Source organism: Hibiscus syriacus, unplaced genomic scaffold (assembly GCF_006381635.1).
Source record: "Hibiscus syriacus cultivar Baekdansim isolate YM2019G1 unplaced genomic scaffold, ASM638163v2 tig00110109_pilon, whole genome shotgun sequence".
In the NCBI taxonomy this organism is placed as follows: domain Eukaryota; kingdom Viridiplantae; phylum Streptophyta; class Magnoliopsida; order Malvales; family Malvaceae; genus Hibiscus; species Hibiscus syriacus.
Window position 1 is genome coordinate 337,514 of NW_024062593.1, and position 17,713 is coordinate 355,226.

The window sequence follows — 17,713 nt, forward strand, 5'->3', positions numbered from 1 at the left end:
AATTGACATTTCGTTTCAACTCTTTGGATTCTTACTTCACAGTGGCTTGGCATTGAATTGGGGTTTTAAGTGGGTGTTTGAGGACACGTATCGTACGTGTTTATCATTATTGCAGACGTAACGAATACTATTACGAAACAGCCAAAACTATCAGTAACTATTTAAGTCCCTTGTGGCTTGAGAATTTGTGGCATATCAGGCAGCACCTCTCCCCTAATTAGCCAGTTTTGTCGCTTCAGCAGGCCCATGGTTTCCATATTTCTTTATCAAAGTATCTACATTTATCTGTTTGGGCACTTGTGGTTGCACCATTTGGTAGGCTCGGTCCCATCATGAATCCACCATCTGCCATCAATGAGAGAAGAACACATTATCATACCTCAAATTTGTAAAATCATATTTTTGTCCTAAATGTATAATCTGAAATTGTCTTTAAACTCGCATATTTTTGTCACTTGAGTGTACTTCAAGATATTCGAACCCACATCATTAAACATAAAGACACAACCTAATGTTTGATAATGCGAACATTAATGTCTTTATCCACTCATGGACTTGGCTCTAAACTCCCAGCATCAACCTCCACGAATTCGGGAGCTATGATGCTATCAACCTAATTTTTTTGGGGCTGGAAGAGATAATAGATGGCAATGCTTGAGGTGCAAGGAAACCAACTAGAGTAGATGTTGTCATAGAACTCAATGCATTAAACCGTCGCCCATGCGTGCAAAGCATCGTTTATAAAAATAGGAATGCCAGTTCCATCGGTAACTTGAAGGCTTGTGGGGTCCGAATTATACTCCAAGCAATTGCTAAGCTAAGCAACCTTCTGCATTTACCATGTTCGGTGGGGATATTGCCATATTGGAATCTCAGTAGGGATCAAGCAAGGAATGCAGACGAAGAATTGATTTCTAGTTATTGTAATTGTGAATGGCCTATACAGGGTTATTGGCGACGACATGTTTGCAAGTCTTTCACTTTGAGCAGCCATTTGTGTATAGTGCCCGATTTTCCATGTTGCATGACCTGAACAAGAGTTTCAGTTCAAGGATGATTAATTAACGCGAGATATACAAACATTAATATCGTAATGTAATGTAAAAATGTGTTATGATGACAGGGAAGTTAGGGTTTGATCATAGTGATTTGGGGGAATTTTCGAAGAGAAGATTGGGAGGCAACAGTAGAAATTGGGGGGAGAATCGAGTGAAATTAGGGATTGGAAAAGGGGCTAGGGATTGAGGTTATCTCTGAAGAATTGGGAATCGAAGTTAGGAGAAGGGAGGCAGATGAGGTATATGCGGGGAGTTAGTGGGTATTATGATAACTCAATTTATTTTACTGTTGAGCTTATATTTTGGGCCTGAGTCTGTTAGAACAGTATTAGGAGAGATGTTGGTTGGTGAGTTAGTATGCAGTTATTTTGTTAGAGATACTATTTGACAGCTGGTACAATACATATATAATTTTGTACCGATCCTTAGGGATTCTTATCTTATGAATGAAAGCATATTTCTGTATCTAAGTCTCTCTATTTTTGAAATCCCTAAATTCTTCTAATTTCTCATCTTAAATCATAACAAATTGGTATCAGAGCTGAGTTTTTGATCCCAAAAAAATTCTATTGTTCAAGTTGGGAAAGACAAGAAAAATGCAAAAAACTGGAACCACAGAGGTACCAGAACATGAAACAGTGGAGGTTAAAGAGGAAACCTTACCATCTTGGTGGGCTGGGAAGAAGGTAGAGCTAGAAGGAATGATACAAACATTAGAAGAAGGTATGACTGAGAACAGAGGGTATTTGCAGAGGATCTTGCAGCTGGTCAATCAGGCAGTTGAGGAAAAAGATTCACCTAAGTCAGTGAAGAACCAACCACCAGCAGATGAAAAACAGAACAAAAGTGGAGGTAAAGCACCATGTTTAATTATGGTTCTTAGTGAGAATGAAAAGTACACTTTTCAACCTAATGAACCATGGATTTTAGCTTCTAAACCTGTGGGGTTTACTGGTCCTCAACCTTTTAATCAAAAGTTGCAAGAAGAAAAGCTTATGAGTAGTTCTAGTGAGAGCAAGGGGAGGAGATGATCATGTTGACACTAGAAACTACTATAAAAACCCTTTTGGGAACCCTAACTCTATATTACCTAGACCAAAAGTAGAGTTACCATTGTTTGAGGGTAATAATCCGAGGGGTTGGGTCAGGAAATGCTAGAAGTTTTTTAATTTGTTTGTAATACATGAGGAGCAGAAACTGGAAATAACTGCTATGTATTTAGTGGGGAAGGCTGAGACTTGGTTTGATGGTTACATTATGCAGAAGTATAGGGTGACATGGCATAAATTTGAGGCTGATTTGTGTCACAGATTTTGTGATAGAAATTATTCTGATATTATTGAGGAATTCAATAAGTTAATGCAGAAGGGGAGTGTGGAGGAGTATCAAGAAAAGTTTGAAGAATTAAGACCTTATTTGTTGCAACAGAATATGCATTTGGGGGAGAACTATTTTGTGTCCAGTTTTATTAGTGGCCTCAAGGAGGAATTAAAACATAAAGTGAAAGTGCTGGAGCCTAAGAACTTATCTGAAGCATATAGGCAAGCTAAACTATATGAATTAGCTAATGAGATTGAAGGAAAGAAATACAAATCTCCTAGTAAATTTTTTTCTTACACTCCTTCAAACAGTCAACAGAACAGTGGTATTAAGAATTTCTTGCCTAAGTCAGTTCCTCCTAATATCAATAAAAAACAGAGTCTGCTGGAACATAAAAGAGCCAACAATTTGTGTTTAAAATGTGGAGAAAATTTTGTTCATGGGCATCAGTGTAAAGTCAGACAGCTGAACTGTATGGAGGAAGAGGAACCTACTGAATCTACTGAGTAGGATTTAACTGAAGAAGAGAATGAAGAGGCGGAAGGTCAAGCTAAAGAAGCCCTGGAAATTTCTATCAATGCTATTACCGGGAATGTGGGACATACTACCTTGAGGATTTAAGGTTGTATCAGAGGTAAACCTATTAATGTGCTAATTGATAGTGGCAACACCCATAGTTTTGTAACTCCAAAATGGGCCAAGGAAGGGGTTGAATTGGTTCATACACAACCATTAGTTATTACAGTAGCTAATGGGGAGAAGCTGTTCAGTACCACTAGGAGCAATAAGGTGAGTTGGAAGATGCAGGGCTATGATTTCCAGCATGATTTCAGATTATTATCTCTGGGAGGTAGTGACATGGTATTGGGGGTAGATTGGATGGAAGTATTCATCCCTATAATGATGGATTTTAAAACTAAGACCATCAGTTTTGAGAATGATGGGGAAACTGTAGTTATAAAAGGGTCTCAAAAGATGGAACTTGGAGATTTTGTGTGGACTATAGGACACTGAATTATGCTACAGTTAAAAATAAGTTTCCTATTCCTATAGTGGAGGATTTGTTAGATGAGTTGAATGAGGCTGCTTTCTTTCCAAAAATTGATTTGAGGTCTGGATATTGGCAAATTAGAATCAAGGAGGAAAATATTTACAAAACTGCTTTTAGGACTCATCAAGGACACTATGAATTTAAAGTAATGCCTTTTGGCCTTACTAATGCTCCAGTTACTTTTCAAGCTTTGATGAATGATTTGTTTGGAGCTTATTTAAGGAAGTTTGTTCTTGTATTTTTTGATGATATATTGATTTACAGTCCTAACTTGACAGAGTATAAGCAACACCTAAGAACTGTGTTAGAGGTTCTATTGAAAAACAGGTTATATGCTAAAAGGAGTAAGTGCTTTTTTGGTCAGCAGCAAGTGGAATATCTAGGGCACTTAATATCAGCTGATGGGGTGGCAATAGATCCTAACAAAATTAAAGCCATACAACAATGGCCTTTTCCTAAGAATCTGAAAGCTTTAAGAGGATTTTTGGGTTTAACTGGATATTACAGAAAATTCATAAGAGGTTATGGGGAACTGAGTAAGCCCTTAACCAATTTGTTGAAAAAGGATGGGTTTTGTTGGTCTGAAGAAGCTATAACATCTTTTGAAAAGCTGAAGGAAGTTATGTGTAATGCTCCAGTGTTGGCTTTGCCTAATTTTGAGAAGAAATTTTTTTTGGAAATTGATGCTAGTTCTAAAGGGATTGGAGTTGTTTTGTCTCAGGCAGGGAGGCCTATAGCCTATTTGAGTAAAGCTTTGGGTCCTAAGCATGCAGATATGTCAATTTATGAGAAGGAGTATTTGGTCATTTTGATGGCATTTTCTCATTGGGGGCATTATTTGGAGAGTGGTTCTTTTGTCATTAAAACAGATCATCAGCCCTTAAAGCATTTACTTGAACAGAAGTTAACTACAACTATCCAGAAGAAAGGACTTACAAAATTATTGGGGTTGGATTATACTATTCAGTGCAGGAAGGGTAAGTCTAACAAAGCTGCAGATGCACTCTCTAGACAGCAATAGGATTCTGGTGAATTTGTTCAAATGGGAGTTACTGTTATTACTCCTACTTGGGTACAAGATATTGAAAAGAGTTATGAAGAAGATGCTATAGCTCAAGAAAAAATCCCTATTCTGGTTATTAAACTAGATGAGCTACAGGACTGAAAATTAATGAAAGGAGTCTTGTATTTTAAAAAGAGGATTTATGTGGGCAGCAAAGGGGACCTTAGGCAGAATATAATTGTGGCTTTTCATGATTCACCTCAAGGAGGTCACTTAGGTATTCAAGCTACTTATCAGAAGATTAAGTCTTATTTTTTCTGGCCAAGAATGAAAGTTTTAATTCATGAGCATATACAACAGTGTGATGTGTGTCAGAGGACTAAAACAGAACATATTTCTAAGCCAGGATTGTTACAGCCTATTCCTGTCCCAAACAATGCTTGGGAAGTGATTACAATGGACTTCAGTGAAGGTTTGCCATCTTCAACAAAGTTTAATTGCATTTTGGTGGTGATTGATAAATTCACTAAGTATGCTCATTTTATGCCACTATCTCATCCCTATACAGTTCTGGAAGTGGCTAGGGTTTATCTTGATCAGGTTTATAAGTTACATGGTCCTCCTAAAGTGGCTATTTCTGATAGGGACAAGTCTTTCACTAGTTTGTTTTGGCAGGAATTAATGAAGCATTTGGGTTCAACTACATTATTTAGTACTGCCTATCATCCTGAGACAGATGGCCAGACAGAGAGATTGAATCAATGTTTAGAGCAATATTTGAGGTGTATGTGTTTCTTGAAACCTAAGACTTGGTCTAAATGGTTACCTCAGGCTGAGTGGTGGTACAATACTAACTACCACTCTGCTCTACATATGACACCATTTGAAGCTTTATATGGGTATAAAGCTCCTACTGTAACATGGACAATAGACTCTAGGATGGAAGCAGTGCAGGATGTCATGCAACACAGGGAACAGTTAAATTCAATATTAAGAGAACAACTACTTAAAGCTACCAATAAAATGAAGCAGATGAGTGACAAGCATAGAACAGACAGAGAATTTCAAGTCGGTGATGAAGTTTACCTGAAGCTCCAACCGTACAGACAAACATCACTGGCCCTGCGAAGAAATTTGAAGCTTGCTGCCCGATATTTTGGACCCTACAAAATTCAAAACAGAGTGGGTCAGCTTGCTTATAAACTAGAATTGCCTGCAAATTCAAGAATCCATCCAGTTTTTCCATGTGAGTTTACTTAAGAAAAAAGTTGGAAAAAAGGGACTTATCTCGATCGATCCTCCAGAGGTAGCGTCGGACGGCCAATTGAAGATGTACCCAGCCCTGGTTTTGGACCAACGAGTGATTACAAGACAGAATAGAGCAGTCATTCAATTGCTCATTCAGTGGACGAATATGGGACCAACAGAAGCAACTTGGGAGGATTATACAGTTTTGCGACAAAAATTTCCTTAATTCGATCCTTGGGGACAAGAATCTTCTGGAGAATGGGGTATTGTTATGATGACAGGGAAGTTAGGGTTTGATCGTAGTGATTTGGGGGAATTTTCAAAGAGAAGATTGGGAGGCAACAACAGAAATTGGGGGGAGAATCGAGTAAAATTAGGGATTGGAAAGGGGGCTAGGGATTGAGGTTATCTCTGAAGAATTGGGAATCGAAGTTAGGAGAAGGGAGGCAACTAAGGTATATACGGGGAGTTAGTGGGTATTATGATAACTCAATTTATTTTACTGTTGGGCTTATATTTTGGGCCTAAGTCTGTTAGAACAGTATTAGGAGAGATGTTGGTTGGTGAGTCAGCATGCAGTTATTTTGTTAGAGATGTTATTTGACAGCTGGTACAGTACATATATAATTTTATACCAATCCTTAGGGATTCTTATCTTATGAATGAAAGCACATTTCTGTATTTAAGTCTCTCTATTTCTGAAATCCCTAAATTCTTCTAATTTCTCATCCTAAATCATAACAAAATGGCCGGCGTAAAGTTAAAATTTTACTTGACTGTGGCTTGAATTATCAAGAACCGCCATCATCTTCAAGAGTTTTTCCCTCAACACACTGCAGGTGTTTCTTCCTCGGTCTTCATCCTCAGATTTTTTATGAGGAAGTTCACACTTCACACATAATTTAGAAGTGTAGGTGGGTTGAGTTAGCATGGAATATCAAAACTTGTAAAAGATACGAAAAAGGGTGGAAAAAAATAAGATGAAAAAAACAGCAGCAGATTGAACCTTAATTAGATTTACAAGTGATGCAGCTACCCAAGTTGTGGTTGTTGGACTGATATACGGGATGCTTCTCTGAACTACTAGCTAATTTGCAAAATAAGTTTGTATTATTACTTCTCAAATAGATTCCATCATTGTGTACCACAGTTCCTCTTGGAACAGGAAATGTTGCTGAGCTGATTTTGCCTGAATATTTAAAATGATGTAACCGTGAACTTCTAACGATATCACAAGAATCAACAGTGCTGTTGAACAAAGGGCCATTGCACTGATATAGTTTATCTTCTGGCTACAGCCATGTTGTAAAACAGAAAACTGAAAATATAGTTATATCAGTTAATAACTGAGGCAATTAATTGAGATAAAACAACAATGTGAAATATGACAAACAGATAGTTTATCTTCTTCCATTAAGGATCTCTTGATACAAATTCTGAACTCAAATGCTCAGTGTTGGCATTTGGCAAACAGAATAATGCATAGGCTATTTTTCCCAAAAAAAATATTGAATTTTAACCTCAATATATCCACCATTTTATTACTTGTTCCCCAAATGTAAATAAATGCCTATAGTCTAATATGAATTTAATGTGTCTCTTTAAAAAGTGTTTGGAGCATAAGAACAAGAGGAAGCATAATAACAGTACACAAAAACTAGCAGTGATCAATCTTGAGCAAAAATGCAGCCAATTCTATCTAAGATATAGTGAAAAAATAGGGATTTGAAACCTGCTCCACTACTAAATTATTAGAAATTCAACTTTCTTCTAGAAAGAAGAAAAACAAAATCCAAATTAACAAAGCAATCCACTCTGATTACCCATATAATCTCATTTCCAACATACATATAGAGGAAATGAAGGATTGCGACTCCCTCCCTGATTCTCAGGCCCTACTCGGTGTGCTAGAAGCAGCCCGCTGATAGAAAACCAAGTTATCAACACGTCACTGCCTACAACTACAATTTTTAACTAATAGTAATACTGAGGAAAAGGTTCAGTTAATGAGTTAAACATTTCGGTAGGAGTTGCCTACAACAATTTTTATCACCACAATTACAGAACACGACTTCGCTTTATCTTAAACCACAGAGTCTCTAAGAATATGATTCATAGTGCGTTATCTAAAACCACAGAAATTCATCACCAGAAGATAATGAAGGAAAATTTCATCACTGAAAGGCCTTAACTGAAAGGGAAAATGAACGTTAAAATTAAGGAGGAGGATTTACCGGTCTTGCATTCGCGATAGAATCTCTGACGCTCTCAATGGTTTCTAAGGCAGAGCCAGAGGAGTCCGAGATCGTCCAAGTCAGCTCACTTGCAGAAGCCTGATGACCGGAAACGTAATATCCTACCGGAGATTATTTTCCCCTTTTTTATAATTTAATTTGATTTTGCTTTCAAATCGAGAGAAAGAGAGGGAGATTTCAGATTTGTGGTGGTGTTCGGCCAATAAAAGGGCTCCAAATGACGACGCCTTTACACGTGGCAAAACGTTAGATTGGCGCCAAGTCAGTGAGAATATCTTCGGCCAATATCAATCAGATATTTAATTTTCCACGGAGCCTTAATTCAAGTTAACCGTCAGTCAAATATTATTTTATTTTTAGGTAAATTACAAATTTTTCCACTTGACTTTCTTCTCACTCTAGTCTTCTGTTGCTCACTTGAATTTATTTTTTTTAATTTAACTATTAAATTTTTAAATTATTTTTATTTTGATCATATTCTCATTAGATATTTAAAAACATTATGACATCACATACAAAATCATAATGAAATTGTTTTGAAAAAGTTAAATTTACACTAATTTGACATCATTTTATATATATATATATATATATAACTGATCCCCTTATTTTCTTCATTTTCCCATTATTTCTCTTTTCTCTCTTTTTTTCTCTCCGTCTATCTAGATTTTAGTTATTTTTCATTGTGTGGGTCATTGCTGATCATAATCAACGACATTCGACGAGTCTCAAATTTTATCATCAAATTTATTTTGTCCTTCTAATGTGAAATGGATGTTCGTGTAACTATAAAACACTCCAAATTTCACCAATCCAACATTAAACGTTCTAATTTCTTATTCTTCAATCCATGTCGCTTACCGTTAGATCGTGTTGATTTTGAAATATATACTTTTTTATTGTATCCTTCGCCCACTTATTATTGGGATCGTCTAACAAACCATTGTTGAGATGGTTTCAAGCTCATCCTCTTCCGTCGTATTCATTAAATCATTCGCTTCAAATACTAATTTATCGTACTTTTCACCATTGTTAACAGCCATAGTTAGAATGAAAAATTATTAAGAGTTTCCCACAAGATTTATTCTTTGAACATTTTGGTTGATTTTTTTTTTAATTAGACCAAATTGTTTTTGAGTTTTTTTCCAGGTATGTGGTGTTTTAACATATGTATTGTATGGAGAGAGAATAAGTGATGTTGAGGGTAAAGTTTGGTGATTAAATTAAAATCTTTTAAGTTTTAATGATGAAAATAGGAGTAAAAAGAAAATTTAGTAATGAAATTTACAATTTACCCTTTTTTACTTAAAAAATTTAAAATTACATCTAAGATGAAATTAAAAGGAATACTAATTTCTCTAGAGGTCTTGGGTTCGAGCAATTGTATCTGCAAGTATTGTTCGTAATCAATAGCTAAGAAATTTTTTTAATAGATATTACTTTATAATCACCTTAAAATATTTATAAAAAATACTCTAACTAAATTTGAGGTTGTTATGATAATCGAAAATACAATTACAAGTAAAATATATAGAATTGAAAATAAAAATACAATGATTATGTAAAAATCCTAAAATAATAAATACAGATAAAAATCATTATAATATCAAAATAAAAAGGATTTGGGACCATAAAACCTCACACATATCCTATAATTTCATCTTGCTATAATTCTAATTACTATATTTATAAGATTAATTAATAATAACAAAAGAAATATAATCTTCTACGAACTTAATGTGCAACCAAATCTGTACTGCGGACAAAACCCTCCCACTCTCGATCAAGATTTATAATGGGCTTTGGCTCTCAGGCCTTTGCATCTACGTGCAATTTTCTTTGAACTAGTGATATTACAAATTTGTCTAATCTTATCAGAAAGACAAACATTTTTAAAGAATGACATCAATGCATATCAAGTGAAACATTATTTTTTTTACTGAAAATGTTAATATTGGTCGTTATTTAAAATATTATTTTTTTACAGGAAATGTTAATATTGGGTTCTACCAGAAATCAATTAGTGAAATTAACATTTCCGATAAAAATAATATTTTATGTAACGCTTTATCGAAAATATTAAAAAAATATTAACATTTACGGTAACGTTTTTCTTTACTCATATTAAAACTAGCGTACAATATAACTAATGTGTGTGCACAATAGAACTACTGTGTGTGCAACGGAGAGAAGAAATTGTAGTGAATGCTCATTTCATCCTATATTATCGATTTTTAAAAATATTATTGTACTCAAATTTAATATATCTACTATATAAAAATTTTAAAACCCGAATCATGGAATAATTTTCCTTAAAATTACAGATATATAAATATATTATATGTATACTAAATAACTATATTTGTTTCACATGAACCAAACGACTACAATTATTAAAAGGATAATTATTATTTTTAGAGGTCTCGAGTTCGAACATCAATAATTATAATTGTATTTTACTGATCATTGAATAACTGAAAACATTTAAAATATATACTATTACTTGTAATCACCTTAGATTAATAAAAAAACCCTATATTTGTTTTAATTATGTTCATATATTAATGAAAAGTACTTAATTTATAATATTAAATTGAAATTCAATATTAAAATGTAAAATAAATTAATGCGAAGTACTTAATCACATAATAATATAAATTTAAATATATTTAAACACGAAATCACGAAATCTTGAAACTGAGAAACCAATCAAACAATTTTTTTTATATATTCAGAAATGATAACGCAATGCTATCCGAAACCAAAAGCAACAATCAAAATTTATATTACAAAAATGTAAAATTGAAGTTCAGAAATCATAAGTTAAATCAAACGAAATTAATCTCATCAAATTTCGTTATCATTTTCTTTTTACAGAAAGAAAAAGAACCTGCAGAAATCAATTTGGATTCCCAGAAAATTGCTGCACCGAGCAAGCCACCACCTGCGCCCATTGTCGCAACCTGATCTTAACCGTCTCAGGATCATCGCCTATTTAAAAAAAAATCAATTAAAACAATTAAAAATACAACGAATTAAATTTAATAAGGAAAATTTTTTGATACTAAAACTTGCCTTGATCGATTATGTTGCCGGCGTCACTGCAAGACCCTATCGGAGATGCAGACGAAGTCCTCAGCAGTCTACAGCTATATTGACGATTGACGGCGCAGTAAAACGGCAAAGCGGGTAAAGTATCGGATAGCTTCGGATCCAGTTCAGGCGAGTCCGTTTCGAAACCGAAACCTAACTCGATACAGCCTTTAAGCTCCTCCAAATCGTCGTTCGAGAAGCTCTGAGACCGGCGGAGGCCATCGCCGTAGCTTTCCTTCCGCCTCAACCATGCCTCGTCTCGCTCCACGTCGGGAGACCACGAACGCTGCTTGTACAGAGGCCGCGGTTGTTGTTTAGAAGGTGGCGGAGGTGGAGGCCGATAACGTCTCCGCATCGAGTTCAGAGCCGTCGCAAGACGGTGTTTTCACGGGGGGTAAGGTTTCCCGAGGTCGGTGAGAGCAAGGAAGCAGATTTTGGTACGTTTCTTTTAAAGAGTGACTACGCGTCTCAAAATGTATGTATATCTATATATATGGTAATACAGATATTGTTTGGTTAACGTATACTAGGATGAAGTACACAAAAATGAGTCAAGAAATAATAAATGCCAAAACGGAAAGGTACGGATAATTAAAGGACTAAATCATGTAATAAGCCTAAAAGATTTGGGGTTTAGAGACTACGGGGATCCTTTTTGAAATTATATTACTTTCTATGGGGGCGTTATGTTTGCAAAATCATTAAATTTGTTGAGGTAGGTGGGTCAACGTGGGTCCACTCATCATTTATGACCACATGGGTAAAGCTGTCAATAAATACGTGTGGAAGGGTTTTTATTTCATTTCATTAGGTATTTATATGATTTGTATCAGTTTGGTATTTGAATTTAATATATTTAAATATTTAAATTTAACACGTAATATTTCTCATTTAATTATTTTCAACAATTATTAAGATTATAAAATGCGGTAAAAATTATAAAAAATTAATTGAATATATCTAATATCATGGTTATATTTAAGTATTTAATAATATTTTTTGCCCTTAGATTTTTTTAAAAAAAAATAATCCTTAAAGTTTTTTTTTATTTCTTCTGATCTTGAATTTTTATTTTTATTTATCAAATTAAATCAATTAATAATTGACATTTTTATAGTTTTTTAAAATTATAAAATTTATATTTTAATAATTATTTCACAATTTTGAATCGAATTTCTGTTGGCTGTTGCTGATGTTTTCTTTCTGAAGCTGGCAATTAGAAAGACTTGAGAGGACTCATAAAGTCAACTGTGAATGATTCCTTTTTCCTGTTTCCATGTTGGCTTGATGCATAGTGCAGGTAAGCACATTGACCCTTTGACACTATTTCCAAGCTGGCACCTTCTCAGTGGCCGAACTATCTCGATCGAATACGACATAAAAAGATAACACGAACACGATACGAACATAACATATATTGCTATCGACATAAAAAGATAACACGAACACGATACGAACATAACATATATTGCTATCGACGGACGAAGTCACGAAGACGATCATCCCTTCTAAAAATTTTAAATTTCATATCTTTTAAATATTTTATATTAAAAATTTATTTTCACTCCTTAATATAAAACCTCATGTTCCCAAATTGATGCATCGAATCCATTACTACCCCTTCCAATCTCCTATCATTCACAACATCTAATGTCTCTGCAGCATTGCCATTTTAACAATATACAAAAATCATTGCATTCCAACAACTTTTATCTCGTACCGACATTTCATCGAATAATTTACGAGCATAGCCAAAAGCTTTGAATAAGAACATGTTACATTTCTAGTAATGTATTAAAGATATTGCATTCCAACAACTTTTATTTACGTTCTAGTTACACTTTCTTGATCGTGATCAGTGGGATCTATATGCTTATTTTCTTCTCCTATTAACAGTTTGTTAAATATATTGCTTAGGGGATGTTGAGTTCTTCCATGATATATTCATGTTTGTTCTGCAGGTTTCGGAATACCTTAACAGGTGGAATGTATAGGCCAGATGCAGAGGGATAAGGCGACAGATATGACTATGACTTATGGAAACAGGAATTATGATGATCAGAATGGTCATGGTTATAGGCAGATATGAGGATTCAAACAATTGTGATGAAGATCGTTATGACAGAGATAATGAAGACCGCTACATCAGATATGGTTACAGGGATGATGACTATTAAAGTATAAGTACAAGTGATGATGATTATCAATAGGCACAAGATCTAGGAGTTTTGACAGAGACCGTGCTTTTGACGAGGATGGTGCTTCTTCTTGGTATGCACAAGATTATGATATGTAGTAAAAACTATACATAATTAGCTATTACGATCAGACATGGCATGAAAAATTAACATGAAAACGAACATGAGACGAACAAACGACATGTCTCGTAATCACGTTTCCATGTATTATACAATTAAGCCCAAAGAAGGGCACCCCAGACTGATGCATCGGGCTTTACTAGCGGGACTAATCCCAGTAAACTGCATGTTGTAGAATAAAGCTAGTTGTAGCTTTCTTGGATCTGGGTGTGAGAGAGAAACTACACGACAGAAAATGTTTTCTTTTGGCTTTATCCACGTTATCTCCAAAATTTGGATGGATTTGCAGGATAATCTGTTTGTTTACGTGTATGATTGTATATTTTCTATCATAATCATCTCATCTACTTCAGTTGATGGATTTACAGGGTGATTTTGTCCATCATGTGCAGCTGCAAGTGCAACAACCCCGTTCTCATCGAATTTTATGCTAGCCAGTGCGGTCACTGCATGATGATCCTCCGTATTATCGATGAGATTGAAGGAGAGTATGCCGATGACCGGTAAACTCGCCTTCGAGTTGCTTGTGTTAGGTGTTTGATGCTGCTGGCGTGGGTAAGTCCCAGTTTACTGTATCTTGAATGCCTACAGAATTAGAGGACTAAATTTTCAATTTTTTTAAATATGTGGATCACAATTGAAGTACAAGGACTAACCACTCGATATTGATTGAAATTTATGATCGACTATTATAAATAAAATGTTTATTTCAATTTTTTTAATAAAAGTAAACATGATTATTAGTGATCAAATTTTGAACCGATGTCGATAGAAGGTACGAACGGATGCGCTTGGCCTTCTAGGAATTAAGTGCATACTCATTATTTTGTATAAGCTGTTAAATATAGTTCAATATATTAATGAACTAAAAAAATAGTTTAGCTATTAGGTAAAATTTGTTACAAAGATGAAAAGTTTAATTTGTTAGTGAAAAAATATATTGTAAAATTAATCTGATAAAATGTGTATTCAAGTAATTTTAAGGATGCTTATGAATCGGTTTTTCACTTGTACTTGAATGTAGCACTTCTTCATTCGTCTTTTGACTTGACTCGAGTTTAAGAAGATTCTATATAACCCGAAACCAAACCTGATTTTTAGGTACAAAAAAACACTCATATCACGCTGTCCACAAGCACAAATGTTCTCATTTTTATTAAGTAAAATAAGGAATTAATTAAAAATACAAAGAGGTGATATTACAGTAATTGTCTTTAAATATATAAAGATTAATTATTCTATTACTTTTTAAGACATGTCATATAGAATATTTTTCATCTTAAACTCAAACATGTTATTATCATTCAAAAAACTCGACTCAACATGAATATAAATTTCAAAAACTCTATTCCATCGAGTCAAATTCAAGTATGATACTCATCAATCTTATACTCTCTCGATCTAAATAAATCAAACAATGTGATGTAACATTCAAGGTTATATTTCGATAATTTTCTCTAAAAATAATCTTATATCTCATGAATCAAACGTATCTAAAAGTTTATAATCATAAAATGGAGTTAAAATCCTTTAGTTTCATGATTTTTATAATTAAAAAATTAACTCTTTTTTTTTACCTAAACTAATTGATTGGTCCGGAGATTAAATTCTCTGAACCGAATGCACGTGGTAGTTACCAATCCATTCAATGCTTTTATATAGGTAGCTGATTCAAACTACCATTTTTCACTACAGTTTATTTTTTGGTCTAATTAGGAATTTAACTCACTATTTTACAGAAATTAAGGAATTGGTCTCTCTATTTTACTTTGTTACTATTTAATCTTTGAACTTTTACAAAAGTTCAAAGACTGATGATTTTCGCTAATTTTGCATATAAATTATTTGGATTGTTGATTTTTAAGTCATTAACAATAAAGTTTAACAATGTTACCTAATTAAAATAATTTGTTAGTTTTTATAAGTTAAGGATCAAATTCTACCATATAAAAAGGATTAAATTAGCATTTTTTAAAAGTACAAGGATGAAACCCATGATTAGAGACCACTTTACTTTTATGATTTAAATAACATTGATAATCATAATACATTTAGACAATAAATATATGATATTCTTAAGATTCAATCAACAATTATAATCACAAACAAATTAAGACCCGACCGACTATAAAGAAGGGTAAAGTACACAAATGATCCTCTAATTATAATATATTATTTTATTGAGTCGTTTAACTATTAAAAGTTATAAAATAATTCTATTATTATAGAGAGACTTTTTTGAGTTCATTGACTATTAAAAATTACAAAACGATAATCGACTATTCATTAGGTTTTAAACTGATTCATTTATGTTAAGAAAATTACGATAATTTGAATATATTAACTAATATATGATAAAATATGATCTCATAATCGGTAGAGACATATTTGTATTCCAGGGTAACGGAACAGCTGTGTATTCTTACCAAACTACGGTGATAAAACTCAGTGTCCGGTCACCAATAAGTTATCAGTTACCCCATTTTCTTTTAACTTCATGGCCAATCCGGGAACTTTTTCCGACGAGCCATTGAGTCCCGGTGGCCGGCTTTTCATTCAACCAAAAACAGAAGTTATCGTCCACTGCATCGTCCGTACCAGAAATCCCATCGACGTAGATGCCGCAAAAGCGACCGTGAAGTCTTCCTTTATGGCACAGCACCCCAGATTTTGCAGCCTGCTGGTTCGTGACGAGAATGGTTTCGAGAGCTGGAGAAGAACCCGGCTAAACATCGACCAACACGTCATCGTCTTCAACAACCGGCTCGATAGATCAGGCAAGTTCATTGATGGAACTGAAACCCAAGGTCGTAGCTTCAACGAAGGAGATGATGACGAAGTGGCAGTGAATCAGTATGTAGCGGATTTATCAGTGAGCAGTCCACTGAGTACGGACAAACCCTTGTGGGAACTCCATCTTTTAACGGCGCACAAGTGCGCCGTGTTCAGGATTCATCATGCTTTAGGGGATGGGATCTCTTTGATGTCCATTTTGATGGCGAGTTGCAGGAAGGCAAGCGATGAGAATGCGCTCCCCATGATGCTTCCCGAGAAGACTAGAGAATCTAAGGGCGAGAAAAGAAAGGGCATGTTCTGGTTTCTCGGTGCCTTGTGGGAGTTCTCGAAGATAGCTTGGTTCACTTTGGTATTCGTAATGGAGTTTATACTGAGGGGTTTTCTTGTTTCTGACCGCAAAACGGTGATTTCCGGCGGCGATGGCGTCGAGCTCTGGCCTAGGAAAATGGTTACCGCTACGTTTTTGCTTGAGGACATGAAGGAGGTGAAGAAGGCAATTCCCAATGCTGTAAGTAACAAGCATCAATATAAACATATTCATACCTTTCTCTGATTATACAAAATTTGCAGACTATTAATGATGTCCTGTTCGGGGTGGTGTCATCCGGGCTATCAAGATACTTAGATCACCGATCGCCGAACGGTAAACTTGTTCATAAACTTTAATCAAACACATGACAGTATCAAGAACTGATTTTGAGTTCAATGTTTGTTGTTTAGCCATGGATGAGGGCCGTCGTATGACAGGTGTAGCCATGGTTAATTTAAGATCAAAACCAGGTTTGCAGGAAATATCCAAACTAATGAAGGATAATTCAGAAGCACGATGGGGGAACAGATTTGGTGTAATTTTGTTACCTGTGTTCTATGATAAAGCTGGTAATGATCCTTTGAAGTATTTGAAGAGAGCAAAGACAATGGTTGATAGGAAGAAAAGTTCCCTGGAAGCTTATTTCTCGTACAGAATTGGTGATCTTTTAATGACCCTGCTAGGATCTAAGGTGTTGCTGAAACTCTGAAAGAATGATTTTGAAACATCAGAAAACAGTTTACCTCGAGATGTTTTTGCCTACTGATTGTGTGCGTGTGTGTTTTGTGTGTGGGTTTGCAGTATGCTTGTCTGCTTAATTACAGACTTCTATGCAATACCACCTTCACCATCTCAAACTTGATGGGCCCTCTAGAGGAAATCACACTTGCAGGCAACCCTATCTCTAGCATTAAGGTCACTACCTCAAGCCTACCACAGGTATAGCACCGTTCCATCTCGAACTGATATCTATGTTGTTCGGACTCTTCATATGTATCTATGTAGACGAGTTCTACTGTTGTTTATGCAGGCTATCACGATGCACATGTTGAGTTACGCTGGTAGAGCCGAGATGCAAATTCTTGTAGCTAAAGATATCATCCCTGACCCGGAGATTCTAGCTAAGTGCTTTGAAGATGCCTTGCTAGAAATGAAAATGGCAGCAATAGCAGGCCAATAAAGCGTAGAAAAAAGTTATAGATTAATGGTGTAGGAGAGATTCATGAACATTACATTTATCAAATGGAAATTCTTGTGAGAA

The 17,713-nt window shown here is 34.9% G+C and overlaps 2 protein-coding genes across 2 annotated transcripts; one reads left to right on the top strand and one right to left on the bottom strand.

The window, feature by feature from the left end:
* Positions 1-10,679: 10,679 nt before the first annotated feature.
* On the bottom strand, positions 10,680-11,488 carry LOC120214822. Its single transcript, XM_039212624.1, has 2 exons — positions 11,011-11,488; positions 10,680-10,926 (listed from the first exon to the last, which is right to left on the bottom strand). The coding sequence occupies exons 1-2, from the start codon at positions 11,381-11,383 to the stop codon at positions 10,835-10,837; spliced, it is 465 nt and encodes a 154-aa protein (XP_039068555.1). The 5' UTR covers positions 11,384-11,488; the 3' UTR covers positions 10,680-10,834.
* A 4,326-nt stretch (positions 11,489-15,814) lies between these two features.
* On the top strand, positions 15,815-17,713 carry LOC120214868 (O-acyltransferase WSD1-like). Its single transcript, XM_039212662.1, has 5 exons — positions 15,815-16,650; positions 16,713-16,785; positions 16,863-17,143; positions 17,254-17,391; positions 17,483-17,713. The coding sequence occupies exons 1-5, from the start codon at positions 15,844-15,846 to the stop codon at positions 17,630-17,632; spliced, it is 1,449 nt and encodes a 482-aa protein (XP_039068593.1). The 5' UTR covers positions 15,815-15,843; the 3' UTR covers positions 17,633-17,713.

What these genes read in the sequence shown, in the direction of transcription:
- LOC120214868 (XM_039212662.1), top strand. Translation starts at nt 15,844, where the DNA reads ATGGCCAATCCGGGAACTTTTTCCGACGAGCCATTGAGTCCCGGTGGC. An exon ending in AGATCACCGATCGCCGAACG is followed by an intron (nt 16,786 to 16,862) that starts GTAAACTTGTTC and finishes TTTGTTGTTTAG; the next exon opens with CCATGGATGAGGGCCGTCGT. An exon ending in CTACCTCAAGCCTACCACAG is followed by an intron (nt 17,392 to 17,482) that starts GTATAGCACCGT and finishes TTGTTTATGCAG; the next exon opens with GCTATCACGATGCACATGTT.
- LOC120214822 (XM_039212624.1), bottom strand. Translation starts at nt 11,383, where the DNA reads ATGCGGAGACGTTATCGGCCTCCACCTCCGCCACCTTCTAAACAACAA. An exon ending in CGGCAACATAATCGATCAAG is followed by an intron (nt 10,927 to 11,010) that starts GCAAGTTTTAGT and finishes TTTTTTAAATAG; the next exon opens with GCGATGATCCTGAGACGGTT.